Source organism: Fundulus heteroclitus, chromosome 14 (genome assembly GCF_011125445.2).
Source record: "Fundulus heteroclitus isolate FHET01 chromosome 14, MU-UCD_Fhet_4.1, whole genome shotgun sequence".
Classification (NCBI taxonomy): Eukaryota; Metazoa; Chordata; class Actinopteri; order Cyprinodontiformes; family Fundulidae; genus Fundulus; species Fundulus heteroclitus.
Window position 1 is genome coordinate 3,795,306 of NC_046374.1, and position 19,268 is coordinate 3,814,573.

At 41.4% G+C, this 19,268-nt stretch overlaps 1 protein-coding gene and 1 long non-coding RNA gene across 3 annotated transcripts in view; one reads left to right on the plus strand and one right to left on the minus strand.

Moving 5' to 3' along the window:
* zanl (zonadhesin, like) overlaps nucleotides 1-18,634 on the plus strand; it is an 88,795-nt gene extending 70,161 nt beyond the window's left edge. The window contains exons 61-68 of the mRNA XM_036146082.1: nucleotides 7,694-7,855; nucleotides 7,934-8,064; nucleotides 8,193-8,395; nucleotides 8,490-8,625; nucleotides 9,949-10,092; nucleotides 10,282-10,375; nucleotides 15,334-15,377; nucleotides 17,038-18,634. Coding sequence (XP_036001975.1) covers nucleotides 7,694-7,855; nucleotides 7,934-8,064; nucleotides 8,193-8,395; nucleotides 8,490-8,625; nucleotides 9,949-10,092; nucleotides 10,282-10,375; nucleotides 15,334-15,377; nucleotides 17,038-17,093 — 970 coding nt within the window. The 3' untranslated portion in view covers nucleotides 17,094-18,634. The remainder of the gene's footprint in view (nucleotides 1-7,693; nucleotides 7,856-7,933; nucleotides 8,065-8,192; nucleotides 8,396-8,489; nucleotides 8,626-9,948; nucleotides 10,093-10,281; nucleotides 10,376-15,333; nucleotides 15,378-17,037) is intronic.
* On the minus strand, nucleotides 15,550-16,121 carry LOC110366813. 2 transcript variants are annotated; one of them, XR_002426995.2, is made up of 2 exons: nucleotides 15,698-16,121; nucleotides 15,550-15,622 (listed from the first exon to the last, which is right to left on the minus strand). It is a non-coding gene; the product is annotated as an uncharacterized LOC110366813 (long non-coding RNA). The 2 variants fall into 2 exon arrangements; XR_002426996.2 differs by having other exon boundaries at nucleotides 15,550-15,625.
* Nucleotides 18,635-19,268: the final 634 nt, after the last annotated feature.

The window sequence follows — 19,268 nt, forward strand, 5'->3', positions numbered from 1 at the left end:
AAAAAAGCACAGAAGCACACATTGATCCAGTAATCTGTTCTACATTAGATGGTAATAGCGGGTGAGCCGTCTTCTCTGGATGATGTCAGAGTTAACAGAACGCCAGACCAGGTGTACCTACTATGAAGAAACAGAGTAGTCCCTGTAAATCTTAAACATGCAGTTGTGCAGCCTCTGTTAGAGAAGATTGTTTATTCCCAGCTTTTGGATTTTTTAAATTAACAAAATGTTCTTTAAAACATTGCACAGCACAGAATCAGCGCTTTTAAGAGTTTTTAATGACATTCTTTTAGCTACTGACTCTGGACACTGTGTTGTCCTTGTACTTTTAGACTTGACTGCAGCATTTGATACAGTGGACCATGAAATCCTGATTGCTCGTTTAGAGCAGTGGGTGGGCATCAGTGGCTCAGCACTGGAATGGTTCATGTCCTATCTGTCACATCGGACTTTCTGTATCAGCCTTGATGACTCTGTGTCCTCCACAGCTCCTCTGTCATGTGGGGTCCCGCAGGGCTCTGTGCTTGCCCCTCTTTTATTTTCTCTTTATCTTCTCCCACTCGGCTCCATTCTTAGGAAACATGGTATTTCCTTTCACTGTTATGCGGATGACAGCCAAATCTATGTCCCCCTCAAAAAGTCTCATTCCTACTCTGTTCATCCACTGCTAAACTGTTTACACGACATCAAAGCTTGGATGTCTTTAAATTTTCTGAATTTTAATGAAGAAAAGACAGAAGTCATGGTCTTTGGTGGCTCATCTGTGAACCCCCCCCCCCCCCCCTCCCCCCAGTTGATCTGGGTTCTTTAGCACAATATTTCAAACCAATTGTAAAAAATCTTGGGGTAAAAGTGGACTCAGACCTTAAATTTGACAGCCAGATAAAGGCTGTAGTGAAATCGAGCTTTTTCCAGTTAAGGCAGCTGGCAAAGATCAAACCAGTCCTTCAGAGACAGCATTTTGAGACAGTAATCCACGCCTTTGTGACCACTCGGCTGGATTACTGTAATGCACTTTATATGGGGATTAGCAGGTCCTCAATTGCTCGTCTTCAGCTGGTACAAAATGTTGCCGCACGTCTTCTAACTGGCACATGCAAGTATGAGCATATCTCGCATATTTTAGCTTCACTCCACTGGCTACCCATCCATTTTAGGATTTATTTTAAAATTCTTTTATTTACGTCCCTTAAATGGCCTTGCCCCACTTTACCTCTCTGAGCTGCTGCACCCCTACACCCTATAGCCGATCTCTCAGGTCAGCTGACCAGCTGCTCCTGACAGTGCCTAAAGCAAGGCTTAAGCTCAGAGGGGATCGAGCGTTTTCCGTTGCAGCTCCAAAACTTTGGAATGGGTTGCCACTGCACATTAGACAGGCAACTTCTCTGTCTCATTTTAAAACTCTTCTTAAAACTCACCTCTTTTCTTTGGCTTTTGACACCACGTAGAGCATTGATTTTATGTATATACATGCATATTTTTATTCCGAGCGGGCAGCGCTTTTACTTATTTTTATTCATTTTATCTCTTTGTGCAGCACTTTGGAAACCTTGTGTTTGTTTAAACCGTGCTATATAAATAAAGTGGATTGGATTGGATTGGAAACACCTGGCATGCTATTTATTTATTGGAGGCGACCTTAACTTTGGTCTAAATGAGGAAACAGACAGGCTGAATACAACAGGGACTCAGCGCAGTTGCCAAACACTGAATGTAGCCAAACAATACATGAGTAATTATTGTCTCTGCGATGCATAGCGATCTCTGCATCCAAACAGTAAGGAGACAGCTCACTGCTGTCTAACATGCCAGATGCTATAATACATCCTACTGCTGTCAGTGATCATGCTCCTGTTTCTTTAACCCTAATAAATAAAAAAGTAACCCCACCAAACAAAAGCTGGAGATTTACTACATGATTGCTTAAAGATGAAGAATTTATCAAATATTTTAAAGAGTGGGCTTCATACTTGGAATACAATGATCTACCAGGACATCAGGATCTGCTCTCTGTGAGGCAGGGAAAGCAGTGATCATAGGTAAAATAATTTCAATCTCATCTCATTTCACCACAGCAGCTGAAACTCAGGAAGCTCTCAAAATCCTGCCCAATAAAAAGGCCCTGGATCCAAATGGATTTCCAGTAGACTTAGACTTTATTTGTCATTTTGTATGCACAGAGTGCATACAGAACGAAATTTTGTTTGCATACAGCTTGAAAATTACAGTAAATTACAGGATAAAGTAAATTACAGGATAAAATTACAGGATAAAGTGCAGCAGTGATTTAACAGTAAAACAGTTGAAATGTAAACAATGCAGGAGAAAGAGACAGTATGCGATCACAGTGTACAGGTAAGTATTTTTAAAAACCATTTGTATGTGCAGAAATGATTTGTGCAAGAATGCATTTTAGAAACTGAGAGTTCGGCAGCATTTGTAATGCTAGATAAGGATGCAATAATGCAAATGTGCAAATATGCGAATATGGTACAGAGTCCAGTTTATAGCTTCAGCAGTTCAACAGTCTGATGGCAACAGGGGAAAAGCTTTTGCAGAACTTGGTGGACCTGCAGCGGATGCTGCGGAACCTCTTCCCAGAGGGCAGCAGGGAGAACAGTCCATGGTGGGGGTGTGAGGGGTCCCTGATGATGTTACGGGCTCGGGCCAGTAGAGTTTTATAAAGAATTTTGGAATATTCTGGCACCACGATTCCACAGAATGTTGCAGGAAACTCAGGAAAAAAATTGCAGATTCCCGGCTAATATGAATTCTGCTACCATTAGTCTCCTGCTTAAGCTATCGTCCCATATCCCTAATTAACATGGATATTAAAATAATCTGTAAAGCTCATGCAAAACGATTGGATGAAGTTACTCCTCTTATAATACACCCTGATCAAACTGGTTTCATAAAAGGACAGCAGTCATTCACAAATGCATGCAGATTACTTAATTTAATAGATTATTCCTATATTGAAAACACTGAATCCAATATATTGTCTTTAGATGCGGAAATAGCATTTGATAGAGTAAACTGGCCATTTTTATTTGCTACTCTATATAAATTTGGTTTTGGAACCTTTTTTTTATAAATTGGTTAAAAATATATACAGTTTCCCAACAGCATGTGTCAGGACAAATAACCAAACACCTTCCGGCTTTTCAAAGATTTTTTATTGTCACCGTGTGTTCCCGTGGTGAAATTTCTTATTGGCCACTCCGGCTAAAAGTACACATAATAAAGACAAACAAACAAACAGGCAAAGAACAACGGTTACAGTGTTGTGTTTTTGTTAGTTACAAATTATACAATTATAGAGCATTCAGTATAGTAAGAAAGCCCACACTGTTTCTGGATAGACACATTATTGTTTGAGTTAAGTTCTGTTCCATTTCATGCCTTTTTCCTTGTAAATCTGAAATGTCCCATGCTCCTGAATGCATTGATATGGAGGAGTTTCATTTCCTTTTTTGCAAATTTTTTTTATAGCAAACAGTTTGTCTTTTGCTTAAGGACATATTAATATGCATTAATATGCATATGCAGAAAATAGTTATATGTTGGTGCAGTAAACATACAGATATAAACTCATCTAAAATTTGTTCTTATTGAGAATAATTTGTAGCATCTTTCATATGCAATTATTTGAAGTGCGTGGTCATGTGGCCCTCGAATGGTCGTGCTGAAAAAAATTTGGCCCTCTTTGTCATGGAAGTTGCCCATGCCTGCCCTAGATTTACAACTACAGTCAGGGAGTAGTAAATATTATTATATAATATATTGTAAGTAGTACTGTGTCTTCTAACTTAACAGAGTTAACAAAACTTAACCACATCCCTCTTTTAAAGCAATAGGAGATGATCTTGCCTGATCATCATGGGCTGCTTCAATCAGAATTATGGTTTTACTTAACGCCCGTTTACACTACACTTTTTTAACCGAGCCGAGACCAGTCCGAGCTCGGTAACCGAGACAACTCTTGTGTGTAAATGGTCAGCAGACTGAACCAGACCGCGCTAAACATAACCGGACCACGCTAACTGCAGACCAGTTCCTGAGTCGGTCTCGGCCTGTTTTTTTTTTTCTGGCCCGGTTTTCTGATAAAGAGCGCATGAGCAGACCACGTCATCCCCTTACAGTCAGCTGACTGTCCGCGGTTTTTCCGGCGTGTCTGCCTGCACATCCTGATTCACACTTCATTCAGACAAATTTCAGACATTCATAATAATACTAGCTTCCTTACCGTGCCACACGGTTTCCAGTGATGATTCTGCTTAGCAGCGTGATGAACCTCAGTGTCTGTCGTTGTTTCCTGTGTCTGTAAATCCTTATTAGACGTTCGTTTGTCTCATCCACTTCCCAAAAGCCGACTCTCTCAAGTAAATTCACCAATGGTTGCCTTCTTCCCCTGACTCTCCGCAAACAACGAAATATCACAAAATCAAGCATAACATCCTGAATGTTCGTTTAGCTGCTTCCGCCTTCAATCCTAGAGAGCGGTAGTACCGCAGATCGCCACTAGGAGGCGAGGAGCAGCCAAGGAACCGGGATAGTGTGGTGTGTAAACGGTCATCTTATCTTGGTTAACTGATCCAAGGTCAGACTGGTCTCGGCTCGGCTCGGTTAAAAAAGTGTAGTGTAAACGGGCCTTTAGAAGGAATTACTTATTGTCAATGATCCCCAATAAACTATCCTTTGACTTACTTGAAACTCTGGACTCCTCCATCTCAAATTTTTTTTGGAAAGAATAAAAAAAAAATGATAAAGGTATTGAATACCGGTAACATATATTTGAGTCGGCTAGGGCTAGCACTTCTGCTCTCCCTTGGAATATGGGGGTAGGACCTAGGTAGGAAGGGCAATGTGTGGAGTAGGTAGCACTTCAGGGTTCATAGGGTGAGCTCTGGTTGGCTGGTAAATTTGTTTCATGTCTTTTTGTCAGGTTGGGTTTGGACTGCCTCCTCTCCTGGGACATCTCAAGTCTCCACTAAGTGTGGAACCCTCCTGTTCCTGCTCCCCTCTGCTGGCTGGCGCCTTAACGCGCTGGTCGCTGGTGGTCTCTGGTGTCCGGGGTTGAGTGCTCGGACGGGCGCTGGCACCCTCGTGGTGGCTTCTTCACAGGGCCGGGGCACACCAGGGCCTTTGGTCTCTGGGCCCATGGCTGGATCCGCTCCGGACCCACAGATCCTGGTGTTGTGGCTGTTGGGGGGTTTCCTGGGGCTTCTCTGTGCTCTTCCCTGGGATTGGGGCAGGCAGCTTTCCCTGTGTTGGCCCCTCTGGGGCACCTTTGCTCTGTGGTTTCCTTTAGGCATCTGAGGTTCAGGTTCCCCTGGTGTCTGCCTTAGTGCTCTGGGGTGCGGGTCTTTGGCTCCTCACAACCACTATTGAGCATTTTCTTATGGAAAAAACTTACTTACACAACTGCAGTCTTATAAACACCTACAGGTGCTTGGATTCAGGTACTTACAGATTCACGTCTATACAGAAAACCCTTTTATTATCATTAGCGGTCACTTTATGCATGTTAAATACTACTGTATATTCTTCAGTGATGGTATCAAAGCATTATTTGTTTGTGCCAGTAATACTTTATTGGTTGGTTTTGCTGTTCTTTTTATATATCTTTTTGCAGGCATAGAAGCAGACTCTCTCCCTTTTCTCAACCTTTTCTCCCGTTTAGCATTTTGTCTCATCTGTTTCTCTTATGTTTCCTCTTCAACCTTCCCGTTTCAATGTCCATTGAACGTGAAATAGTCCCAGCATAAAATCTAATAAAGCTTTTTGCATATATAAATCAAGTGGAGCACTGTGGCAAAAGCAGTAAGGTTCCACTTGTTGAAAGTAAAATCTGTTGTAGTCCCTTTGGCATTAAGACAACAGTTCTTAGTGATACATTTGCAGACAGGACACATAAAAAAAGAAGAAAAAGTCAGATTTCCAAGGGATGACTCCTTTAAAGTGTTCAATTTCGTTATCTATGACACTGAACAGCAATAAAGACTGGTCCCACAGGCGGAGTTAACATGTTTAATTAATGTTGTGGAAGGAGAACCTGATAAAGAGAAGCTGAAGCAGCTTTGTGGGGATGTGCTTTATATTTAATCACGGATTTTCCATTGAGAGCGCCTATTTCAATGAGTTCTGGTCAAGATGATCACCGGTTTAACATCACCAGGACTGCTGCTGTCATAACCAGATGATTTACAAGTATATTGGTAAATGAAGTATTCTGATACTTCACTTCAGTGGGTAAATGTTTGTGATTCACTTGCGTTCACTTTTTTCATGGTCAGTAACCACAGAATTTAGAGCGCACTGGGATATACTAATACTTATCAGTACTAATAAATAATTTGACAAGGCGGGCTCTCTCATTTACACACACGGTCTGTCTCTCTGCTCTGAGGCTGATTCTTTAGCCTAACAAAATGTTAGGTCCTCATCCTCTCTCTGACTGACTGTCAGCAGTGGTCTCCCCTAACTCTCCTGCTCCTCTCTGACTGGACCTAAACCTGGATCTCTGACATGTCTCTGTTCTCTGTTCTGTCAGAGCTGCCCAGCCCAAGTTTTTCTCCTAAAGTGTTTTCCACTTGCTAATAGATGCTAAGCTACACTGATAAGCATTAATGGCTGCACTGCATCTTACCTGGCTCTGGATGAGCATCATTCACCTGCAATTCCCTTCCTGCTGCTCTTATTCCACTCTCATCCACAGATAAAAAAGAATACTCATAAAATCCTTTAAGCCTCTTATTTTATCTTTTTTTTTTCCTGAGCACATATCTGAAACCTGGACATTCTGATACTTCCCTTCAGTGGCTAAATGCTCTGCAAAAGTTGTCTTATTGGCCAAAACCAATTTGTGTTGGGGTGGGGGGAATTCTGGGTCCCAACTACATACTATATATAGATATCTATATATAGATATAGATGATGAGAGAGAGCGAGAGAGAGAGAGAGAGAGAGAGAGAGAAAGAGAGAAAGAGAGAAAGAGAGAGAGAGAGAGAGAGAGAGAGGTTTAATGAACTCAAATATGAAACATTTTTCACATAACATTTTGAAAAATTATTCTTGCCTATAATTTAATGATCAGAGCTTCAGTTCTGCCCCCTCCTGCCCGGGACATTTGACCCCTTCATGCCCTTCCGCAGGCATGGATATCATGCAAAGGCCATATCAAATAATCCCTTCACATATATCACCACACATTAGGCGAGGCAGACAGACAACAGGCAGATTTTAAAAGATTGTTTCACAGAGGGAGTAAAAAGTTACAAAAAAACATTTGCAGGTCTTTATGCAGTTTGTGGAATGTTGAAAAGCATTAGACATGCAGAAGTGTAGGTTTGAAAAAGCTAAATGTTTTTAGTTGTCACATAATGTAGTTGGACAGTCTCTTTATTACACAATTGCTTAGTTTTAGGTCCTTTAAATAAAACCCAAACAAAATGGCACATAACTATTAAAAGAAATCCAGAATACAAGCATGCAGTTTACAAAATGCACCTAAAAAGGCATATTACAAACACACTAAAAAGTTTAACATTTTGTCTCAATCCCTTTGGTGTATACACACCAAAAAGTGTGTATACACTTGCGTGTACATTTCACATGGAGCAGGCAGCAGCAGCAGCCTTGTTTCCCACTTTCAGTCAGTCACATTTATCCAAACCTTTCTGTATGTCTTCAGGCAGGAGGTGGAGACGGATCCAGATTCAGGATTTGAGACATCTGACTGCTCTGAAGCTCAGCTCAATCATTACAACAGTGTGGTAAAGTGTGGAGCACTGTCTGACCCTGATGGACCATTTGTGGCCTGCCATGCCATATTACCACCCCAAACCTACCAATAGTGAGTAATCTGTGGGCACTATGTGAAACAATGTTATGAGGCTTTATTCGTGTTGAACACATGTCTCTCTCCTTTTAGTGACTGTGTGTTTGACCTGTGTGCGGAGGAAGGCAGTGAGGAACTGCGCTGTGGCAGCTACGATGCATATGCAGCAGCCTGTCAGGAGGCTGGAGTTAAACTGGGATCCTGGAGACAGCAGTTGGACTGTGGTAAGGTATCCTGATCTACACATACAATGAAGTCCACTTCATTGTATCCCTGAGAGCCCAAGGAAAAATAAAGAGTTTTTGTTGATCACCTTCAGATAATAGAACAATCCTTTGTGTTTGTATTGTAGTCCTACTTTGTGGTGCCAACAGCACATACTCCTCCTGCATGTCACCTTGTCCATCATCCTGTGCTGACTTGGCAGCACCCTCTGAGTGTGACATCACGTCCTGTGTGGAAGGTTGCCAGTGTGCTGCAGGCTTTGTCATGAGTGAGGGAATCTGTGTGCCATATCCAGAGTGTGGCTGCACCTTCCTGAACCGATACTACTCTGTAAGCTGCCCCCAGTTACAGCACCTAACAAGTGTATTTTTATTTGTGTATCTCTGTAGAATTTGGTTTTATCTTTCTTTTCTCCATCCTGCAGCTGAATGAGAAGTTTGTAACTGAAGACTGCTCCCAGTCCTGTGAGTGTGCCAGCACTGGTGCAGTGTGCCAACCCAAGAGCTGCCAGGAAGGTTATGTTTGCACCATCTATGACTTCAAACGGGACTGCTTCAGAGGTGGGTTTTCCTTTAGAAGAAACAGTATCTATGGAAACCCAGCAGATTGCTTAGAGTCTTGAAGAGCAGCATTCACTCCTCTTGAAAGAGCGTAGAGTCAAAGTGGACAGTCGTCTGCATTATCGATGACTTTGCAGCAATCCCTCATACTGAGCATGCATGAAGCAACGGTGGAGAGGAAAACTCCCCTTTAACAGGAAGGAAAACCTTCAGCAGAACCAGAACCAGGCTCAGTGTGAATGCTCATCTGCCTCGACCCACTGGGGTTAGAGAAGACAGAGCAGAGACACAGAAAGCACATCATTGTATAATCAGTTTAAAAAATAAAGTAATTGAACAGGCCTGGACAAAACTGATGGCACCTGTATGTTAATATTTTGTTGTGTAAGCTTTTGAGGTGATCACTGCAGTCAAACAATTTCTGTAACTGCCAATGGCACCTCTGCACCTGTCCACAGGTATTTTGGCCCACTCTTCATGAGCAAACTGCTCCAGTTATCTCAGGTCTGAAGGCTGTTTTCTCCAGACGGTGTGTTTCAGCTCTTTCTATAGATATTCAATAGGACTTAGATCAGTGTTTATAGGAGCCCACTCCAGAATAGTTGTATATCTGTTCTTGGGTGGTTTTAGCTGTGTGTTCTTGGTTTTAAAGCTGTTGGAAGAGCCATGACCTACATCTGAGAGCGTGCTCCAATGGCACAGGCTTAATGAGCATGACCCATAAACAGAGGTCTTGGTCCTTGACATGGCTGACCTGGGTTCGATTCTGGCCTGAGGTCTTTGCCACATGTCTTCCTCCCTCTCTCAAAAACCCTTTCCTGTATGAAAAACAATCCACTATTGCCGTAAAAACCCAGAATAGAGTAGAAAATAAACAATAGTGTCTCCCATCACTAGCTCAAACAGTGAAGGGATGGTGCGTCAGATCTGACACTGATGTACCTTTTAATTTATTTGGAGTTTGTTCTGGACTCTTTGGTTATCAGTCGTCTGATGTTTCTCTTCAGTTCGTCATCCATTTTCATCCTGCAGCCATGTCCAGGGAGGTTGGCTAAAGTTCCGTGGACCTTAATAATATATGTAACTGTAGCCACAGGAACATGAAGCTGCTTGGAGATGGTCTTATAGCCTTTGCCTTTAACATGTTTGTCTATAATTTTCCTTCTAATCTTCTAAGCTTCCAGTGATCCATTTTCAGTGTTAAATTCCACATTAGGTATCATATAGGTCTATTTAAAACGAACTAAAATTCACACTCTGTCCAGACAATAAAACCACTCTACACTTGAATTAGGAACTGAGCTGTGTTTTTCCTTCTCGCAGCAAGTCCCTGCCTCAGTTATCCCTGTCAGAATGGAGGAACATGTATGGAGAGCAGCAACAATATATACACATGTGCATGTCCAGAAGGCTTCGAGGGTGCACTCTGTGAAGTGGAGTATACTGAAAACCCAAATGGAGGGCTGGGTATGAGCCGCTAAACTTTATTCTGATTAAATGAGTTTGTTCTCAAGCAGTAAAGCTCATAAAAGTATTGAATCGTTTTTTACATGCAGATAAACTTGTCTGAACTCTGTGATGATTAGTTGTTTAAATTGTATAAGCAAATAATCAAAGGGCATGTTGTCATTGAAATCTATTTGATATTTGTTTCAGAAACCAAGTGGATAATCCTAATTGGAGTCTTGGTCCCGGTTGCTGTCATCGCTATTGTAACAACCATTGTGTGTGTTTGCAAACGAAAAAACAAGTGAGTCCCAGCAGAAGTTAAGTTCAGATATTAGGGACCTGGAGAACACTTGTTTACACAGGTTCTCAAAAAAACTATTCAATAATATATCCACACATTAAACGTGTGATTGGAGAATGTGAACACAAACAAGCAAATATCTACATCCTTTTACCCTGTTGCAGGGTCTGAAATTAACACTCGCCAGTCGCCAAATGCGAGTAAATTTCCTGTTTGGCGAGTGAATTTCAGAGGGCTAGCTGCCACATGGCGAGTAAATGTTTGTACCAAATAAATTAAAAATAACATAAAAAATAACAAAACCCATCTGGGCTGCGGATTACCTGTTCACAGCTCTGTCCATCTAACCTGACTCTAGCCAGATTGATATCGCTCCGCCTAGCTTCACTCACATCCATCTGGGACATCTCCCATAGAAAGTGATTTCTCCAACCAATTTTATTGTCTAGCCAATCAGGACACAGGGATGGAGTTTTATAGATGTGACGTAGTGGAGAAGCGATCGTGACATAAGACAGACAGCAATGGCGGCTCGCATCGAGGAAGCAAGCGTTAACATTGATGCTGCTATTTCTTCCGTGTTGTCCAATCTACCTAATATTGTTTCATTAAAAGAACATCAGAGAACGGCTCTGAAGGCTTTTGTTGGTTGTGCCCGAGGCGGAGCGGTTAGCGCGAACCATATTAGGAGGCCTTTAGTCCTCGACGTGGTCGGCCCGGGATCGACTCCGACCCGTGGCGCTTTGCGGCCTGTCTTCCCCCCTCTTCCTGTCAGCTCACTGTCAATAAAACGCGTGCCACTAGAGCCGCAAACACATAAAAAAAAAAAATGTTAGTTTTTTCCTGCGTCGCTCTCTCAGCGTCACGGGTTGGCTTCAGTGTGAGTGGTTGAAATAGCACGTCGATAAAGATGACAGACAGGTGGCTTATCCAATCATATGCAAGGATTTTTGATAAGGCCCAGCCTTCAAAAAAGGCAATTCCCATAGAGAGGTCTCAGATGGATGTGAGTGGAGCTAGGCGGAGCGAAATACATCTGGCTAGAGTCAGGTTACTGTCCATCCAGAGCTCAATCTAAACTTCGCCTTCTGCGGAGCAGGAGGCATGGGGGGAGAGCGGCTCTCAGATGAAGCCATCATTCAGAACCAGTCATGGCTGCACGCTGGATTACAAAACAGTTCTGCTAACCAGATACAGTCTAAGACGCCAATTAGTCTGTTTATAAGTTTCGTTCTTATTTATTCTGCATTTTTTTTAACTACGTGCGCTGTGCTTCGCCGCTCTTACTGCCCCCCCCCCCACCCCCACCCCCCCACCCCCCGGCCAGGTGCTTTTATCAGCGGCCAGCCTTCAAAACGTGAATCACTACGTTTAATGTCCTTCCACTCGTACCAAAATGTCACAATTAAAATCAATTAATCAATTCAGATGAGCAAAATTATGTTATATGTAATTTAGGTGCGCACTTTTAAGGGTAATTTTAAGGAACTTGTAACATCAGGGGCTTTAGCTCAGACCCATTTTTCCTTCTCTCCCCTCTAAAGGAGCCCTTTACATTCTTAATTTATGCATTTTCCCCACTATTTATCCAGCAGCTGGATCATGCGTAAAGCACGTAGCGTGAACCCCTTCGTGCTTTAAGTGTTGCAGCTGAGGGAAAAATGTTGGACGGTATCGGCTTGATGAAACTCTGCATCATTCATAAACGAGACCAACATGGATAGAATAATGATAATCTGTAGTGTTTTTTTATTGCCTGGATGGGAATCTGATAATTTATATTGTGCCTTTTATAATAAACTTAATATTTTCCTATCAAAGGTAGGAAACAAAGATTTCTCTTCCAGGGTCCAGTCAGCCACGCCCCGAACCACGCCCCCCCCCAAAATGAACATAATCTCACTCTTAATTTTTGGTAAAAATTGAGAAGTCTGGTGAGGATTAATATTTTGGGCAGTAAAAAATTTGCCTGACCGGTTGATTTTTACCGGCCAACTTGGCCGGTGAATCAGGAAGTTAATTTCGGACACTGCCCTGTTGTCAACAAAATCAACAACAATTTCCTGCCAAGGTTTGCTGGAGACAGGAAATGCTCCCATCCCAACTTTCAACGTTTTTTTCGGGTTATAGTGAGAGCAAATCGAACAAGTATTTACAAAATACTTACAAACATCAGTGAAGAAAGGGCTTGTACTTGTATAGCGCTTTAACTAATCTTGACGACCTCCAAAGTGCTTCACACTACAGTCAGTCATTCACCCATTCACACACACATTCACATCCTGACGATGGTGAGCTATGTTAGTAGCCACAGCTGCCCTGGGGCAGACTGACAGAGGCGAGGCTGCCATGCAACTGAGTCAGTTGGATCAGTGTAAATGAGCTTGACGAGCTGAATGAAGTTATTGCCAAAAACAAACCTACAAAGTGTGTGAAAAAGATAATCCCACTCAACTTGATCAAACGCCTTTTCAGCATCAAGCGGTATTACCGTTTCTGCCGATGAAGTGTTAGATTTAGTATAAATGATATTGAAGAGCCGTCTCAAGTTAAAGTAAAAATGTCTGCCCTGGAAAAAAAAACATTACGGTCCTTTGAAATTATATGAGGAAGGATTGTTTCAAGCCGGAGTGCAATGGCCTTTGAGAACACTTTACCATCACAGTTTGTCAAACTGATTGGTCTGTAAGATAAACATTCTTGAGAGGCCTTATTTTTCTTCAATAACAGTGTAATAGATGATTGGTGGATATTATTCTCCAGTGCTTCTCTATAAACTGTAAGAAGAAGAGATGCAAGTTTGTCTTTAAAAGAAAATTAAAAATCGTCTGGAAAACAATTGGGCCAGGGGGTTCTTTTGAGTCAGGAATTGTAGGAATATTCAGATTGGGGAAAAGAAAAAAAAAAAAAGCATTAAAATGGTTGTGATGAAACGTTGAATCCGAGGAGTATAATTTAGAATAAAAGTCTTTAAAGCAGTCATTAATATCTTGATGATCCTCGGTTGTGGAGCCATCAACTACCACAATTTGTGAAATGATACGGGAAGTTGCTTTTTGACAAAGTTGACTAGCTAACAGTTTGGAAGGTTTATCCCCCTCTTCATAAAACCTACTACGAGATTTAAGAATGAGCCTCTCTGCTTGCTGGGTAGTCAAGAAATCAATTTCAGTTGGTAAGCCTACTCTCTTCTTCATTAAATCAGGGGTCAAAGAGCGAGATATGAGTCGGTCCTGAGCCTTAATCTCTGAAGACAGCTCCTCAATATTCCTACACTTCATTTCCTAATATAAGCGGAGTGAGAGATAATCTGGTCCCTGAGATATGCTTTAAGTGTTTCCCAGAGTATTGAGGCTGAAATGCCATCAGTCCTTTTCGTCTGCGGAAACAAATCTATTTGTTCTGTGATGAACTTCAAAAAGGCTGAATCAAATACCATATGAATATGACACAAAATACACAAAAAGGTCTTTAAAAAGCTGACCCGTCCAGAAAACTTTAAACTGTTGCAAACTTTCATTTGAATGTTACCCGCAATATTGAATATATTTTCCAACCATTAATGAACCTCTCTAGTAATGTTAAGTGATCCGTGACATATTTTATTTTGTCATTGAGACAATGATAGCCATAGGCCATAGTTTAATGAGACAGGGGGTGATTTGAAAAAACAAAAATAAAAAATATAAGTCGTACATCTGTAACGTTATACGTGGCGTGTAAAAACACAGTCATACACAAAACGTTAATTTAGATGACAATATTACTAGTAAAATGATAATCGAAGGAGAAGGCTGTACGTCGTTGGTTGACATCCAGACTGTAGTCAGGAAAGATATGAAATATTGATCCATTGTAGGACAGTGGGCCCTTCCATCTGGTGAGGTGTAGAATCAACTCCTTGATTTGGAAGTGATGGGACCAGATTTCTGTGGGCTCTATCCACCGACAGTGGCTTTTCAAAGCTGTCTTCCCCAAACACAGCTGTGAGTAGTTTGGTGATGAATTCCTCTGGTCGTGAGCCCTCTGTTTTCTCTGGTATTCCCACAACATGAATATTCTGCCACCTGGTAAGGTTTTCCAGGTACGCCACCTTCTCCCTCAAAGCTTCATTCTCCTTAGCCAGCGAAGTTTGTGAGGTTTCCATGTTGTTCAGCCTCCTATCGAAGTTGTTCAGTCTATCCTCCATAGCAGTAATTTGTTGGCTATACACACTAAGAATAGAGAGGTAATAGACGTCCGGTTTTCTTCTCGGAATGAGTCAATAGAGGCTTGAATGGCTGTACCTACATTTGTTAGCCCCTCCATATTGTTACCATTGGTAGCCTCTTTGGGGCTAACACTAGCCAAGGAGTCCAAATTTCCCTGAGTTGTGGCGCTTCCACTCTGTTCTTTGGTCAGTTTGGGAAGCATTACACTGGGTGACTGTGGCTTGATGGATTGAGTAGTCATATGGCAATCGGAAGGTTGTGGGTTCAACTCCAGCTTCCCCTTGCCACATGTCGATGTGCCCCTGGGCAAGGCACTTAACCCCAAGTTGCCTACCGAGCAGCATCTCGGTGTATGAATGTGTGCGCGTTAGTGAGAGCGATTGGGTGAATGTGGCTATAGTGTACAGCGCTTTGGGTGGTCAGCATGACTGGAAAAGCTCTATATAAGTTCAGTCCATTTACTCAAAAGGTGGTAAAGTGACTTAATATGTGTTTTAGAGTTTGAATAGTTACAAGATCCAAAATCAATTCTTTAGCAGAAGCTAAGGAAAACACGTCTACTCACTTCGCATTCTGAAGCACCACCCCATAACGTTTCTATCATCAAAGCTATCATTTGTTTAAGTTGTTCATATATAGAGCTTTTTAACTAATCTTAATTTTCAGTTTAGTGTCCCGCCAGTAAGATTAGACTTCTGCGCCTGTAACCATTGAGAAAAGTCTCACCCCAGTCTTTTCTCTCCACAGGAAAGACAAATCTGAGGATGGAAGCATCAGCTTGACATCAACAAGTAAGACTTGCTTATCTGTTCAAAGATTTAACTTTCACTGACTTTTTAACAATTTAGAGAAGCTGAAATTACAATACCTGTTTTAATCCTTTGAGTAAAACATTAAATAATTAGCAATTGTCACGTTTAAAGAAGAGAGACTCTGAATGAGAGCAACTACGGAGGCAGACAGTTTAGTTAAAGCGTTTATTGACAATTTGTGGTTTGAACAGGAAATGGTGTTGGCTGATTGGGGTTTCTGGGCTCTGCTGGGGAAGATGAGGAGACTGATGAATAACAGGAAGGAACTGATGGGAATAGTGAAGAGCGCATGAACTCACTGAGGTGGAGGCTTGGGTTTTGTTATGGGAGGGTGGTGTTTAGAGGTCCAGGTTGGAGGTACAGGTCCGGTTGGTTCTCTCCTGTTATGTTGAAGGGTAGACAGGCAGGAGGGCTAAGCAGAGGACTGATCTGAAGTCCTTCACGAATTCCCGGTTGGTTGGCTTGAAGCGTCTCAGATGAGGATCCAGAGTTATGTGGGTTTGGCGAGGTGTGTCTTAGGCTTGGGTCCAGGATACTAGGAGTAAGAGACAAAGACTAAGAGTTAGGTCGGGTTCACAAGGAGACAAAAGGCAAGGCAATGAGTTGGTCTGTAACACTCAGAAGCGCTAACAAACTGACACCCTCCTCCTGGTTCCAGCTCCATATGAAGGGCTGTAATCAGCTCAGATGTGGTGCTCCTGCCTGTCACGCCCTGCTGAGGAGAGATAAGAAGGAAACCAGACCTATACCTAGACCTAAGAGTATGACAAATATGAAATTACTTCTCTTTAAAGGAGGTCATAATTTTGTAGAAGGCTATGTGGATTAATTACAGAACCATTTTCATTACAGTTGAATATAATGACTTTGTAAAACCTAATAGAATAGCACAGAAATATCCTTTATTGTCTGTAGCAGGGGAAATTCTGAAAGAAAGCATGCAGAAGTAGAATGGATTAACAAATAGAAATGATAGACTGTACAGTAATGAATCTCTATAAATAATGCCTTAAGCAGAACAGTGAACCTTTATAAAAGAGGTACAGAATCGCCCTGTTATTTACTTTTTAAAGTAAACTTTTACAGAGCTTTGGATCGACATACATATAACTCTACTGTCTCTTAGATCGTAGGAAAGGATTTGCAGACTCTGACTAACAGTAAACTGCACATATAACTAAGACACATAAGGTCATTTTCATGTGCGTCATGTATGCATTCAGAGCTGAGGTCTCACCAAAATTTCATTATGGCTTCATATTGACAATAAATATTCTTGATGTATTACATGTTTGAAAAATAAATTATAGTTAAGTTGTTAACCTGTTAAGAAATATAGTTATCTATTAAATACATGTTTAGCTTTACCAAGTACTTTTTATATTAAACCATACATTTTTGTGTCTAGAAATACTTCAGGTAGTGGAACATAGTTTAAAACAACTAAAGGTTTAAATTGAGCAATTGAAAAACTGTCACAAATTTTGCACAAGAGCTAAATGTGTTAAATATTTGTATAAGCATTTGTGGAACACCTCTTGCTGAAGTAGACAATGTAGTCTTCAGCTTAAATGACTCATAGTTGTAAATGCTTTCCTTTCTGACTGTAGGGTTGACTACTCTCTGGTTTCTCTTGCAGATGTTCCATATGAGCAAATGGATGATGAAAAACAACAAAAACTGACGCAAATGTGATGACAACCTGAGTGTCGCAGTCTGTTCAGCTGTTCTTCTCCCATCGACCTGATACAGTTTTAACTTATAGTATGACGATTCTTTTGAGATGCTAATGTTTTTTTAAATGAAATTGTCTTTTTTGTCTGTGATTCATGAATAAATAACATATTTGTTAAAGTACATTCAGAATGTTTTCTTATATTTTATGCCCACAGCTCTTTCTTTGATATCTGCTGATATTCTCAGTCTGTATCCAGAAATGTCGGGCTCTAAAACCAATCTCAAGGCTATCATGGATGAAGGACTGTGTGACAGTGTAGTAATATTTGCCTTGGTGTCTCTATCAGAACACTCAGGATCCTCTGGTGGTCTCAACACTTCTTTATTGAAGTCCAATCATAGCACAGTATTACTAGTAAATATTTGTATTCTCTGTTATGTATATGTGTATGTGAGGCTTAAAAGGAAATAAACAGGAAGTTAATATGTTACAGATTAATCACTTCTGAAACTACTAAATAGCTACAGATTATCACCATTGATTATATTCATCCATCAATTGTCTATACTCACTTATCCTTGCAGGTCGTAGGGGCAGTCATGTTTTTGGGCTGTTGGAGAAAGCTAGTGTACCCAGAAATAACTCATACATGCATTGGGAGAGCCCTGCGACAGACTGGCGACCTGTCCAGGGTGTACCCTGCCTCTCGCCCAGTGAATGCTGAAAACCCCGCGACCCCATGAGGGAATAAGCGGGTCAGAAAATGGATGGATGGATGGATGCATTTGGAGAACATAGAAACTGCATGCAGAAGAACTCCCAGCCAGGATCTGTACCTGAGAACCTTCTTGCTCCAAGACAATAGAGCTACCAACTGCACCACTTTGCATCTCCATTAATGAAATAGTACAAATAAATTATCTTTCTTTGTACGTCACAAATTGTATCAGCTTACATAAAAGGAACAGTGTGTAACTAACTTGGCCTTTAATTAGCAAAAATCAAGTATTGCTTTCATAAATGCATATTTTGGCAAAGTCTAATAACCACATCAAAAATGAAAGCGTTCTTATAACTTAGAATTAGTTGTTTATAAATACATAGGCATCGGTGCACCCACTGAGAGGTGCCATGTTGCTTCGCTATTTCTGATTTCAGTAGCCGAAAGAGGCCAAAGTTTTTAGCCATACGCGTTTCCTATCTGTCTTCTATATGAAGACATGTTTTCGGTGGAGGAGTAGAAAACAAGCTAAGACGACCATAGATCATTCTATTGGCCATTTTCTGTTGAAATGGAGGACCACCCATACTTTTTGCCGAGCGAGAGGGAAAAGAAAGTAACCAAGAAAGGAAAAAGAAGTAATAACCAGGAGGTAATGAGTCTTCATTGGCTATTATTACCAGGTGGAGACAATTCATGAGGGAGCAGGGATTTAAAACGGATGAAGAGGTTGCAGGCCTTCTGTTGGACAGGTAAACTAATTCAATACAAATGTGAAGTTAACTTTTTGGTGTTATGTTAGAAACAGGTGTAATGATCAGAGGCAGGGGACCCAGAATTCAGCCAGACCAGCAGAGGTTTCTTTAAAACGAAGGATTTTAATAACAAAAATGGCAGAAAAACAAACAGTCCAGTTGTGCAGGCAGGGCAGGGCAGGAACAGACAGAACAGGATGGCTCAGGTAACTGGAGACAAAGGGGGTCAAAAATCCAAAAGCAACTCAAAAACAGAATCTTGCAGAAGGAGACTCACCCATAACTCAACAAGACAACCTGGCACTGATGTCTGGTCTCAGCAGTTTATATGGAGGTGGAATCAAGTGAAGCCGGTGAAAGGTGATTGCAGCAGGGGTGGAGTCAGGCAGGTGTGCAGAGTAAGTAATTAGACCAGACATCAGTGCTGAGGCTCAAAACAAGAACAGATCAAAAATTCAAACCTAAACTAAGAAGCTTCTGACAACATAACTAAAACAGTAAACAAGAATCCAGACAAGACAGAACTCAAAAACAGCCAGATAATAAAAGACAGGAGAGAGAAGGAAAACTAAAACTAACATAAACCAGAACAGAACTCAGAATATTACAACAGGGCAGTGTAGTCCAACAGCTACTCTGTCCTCCTGTTAGATACAGAGTTTATTTGTCTCCCTCTTCCTCCCAGGTAGTGTGTACGCTGAGGAGCGGAGGGAAAT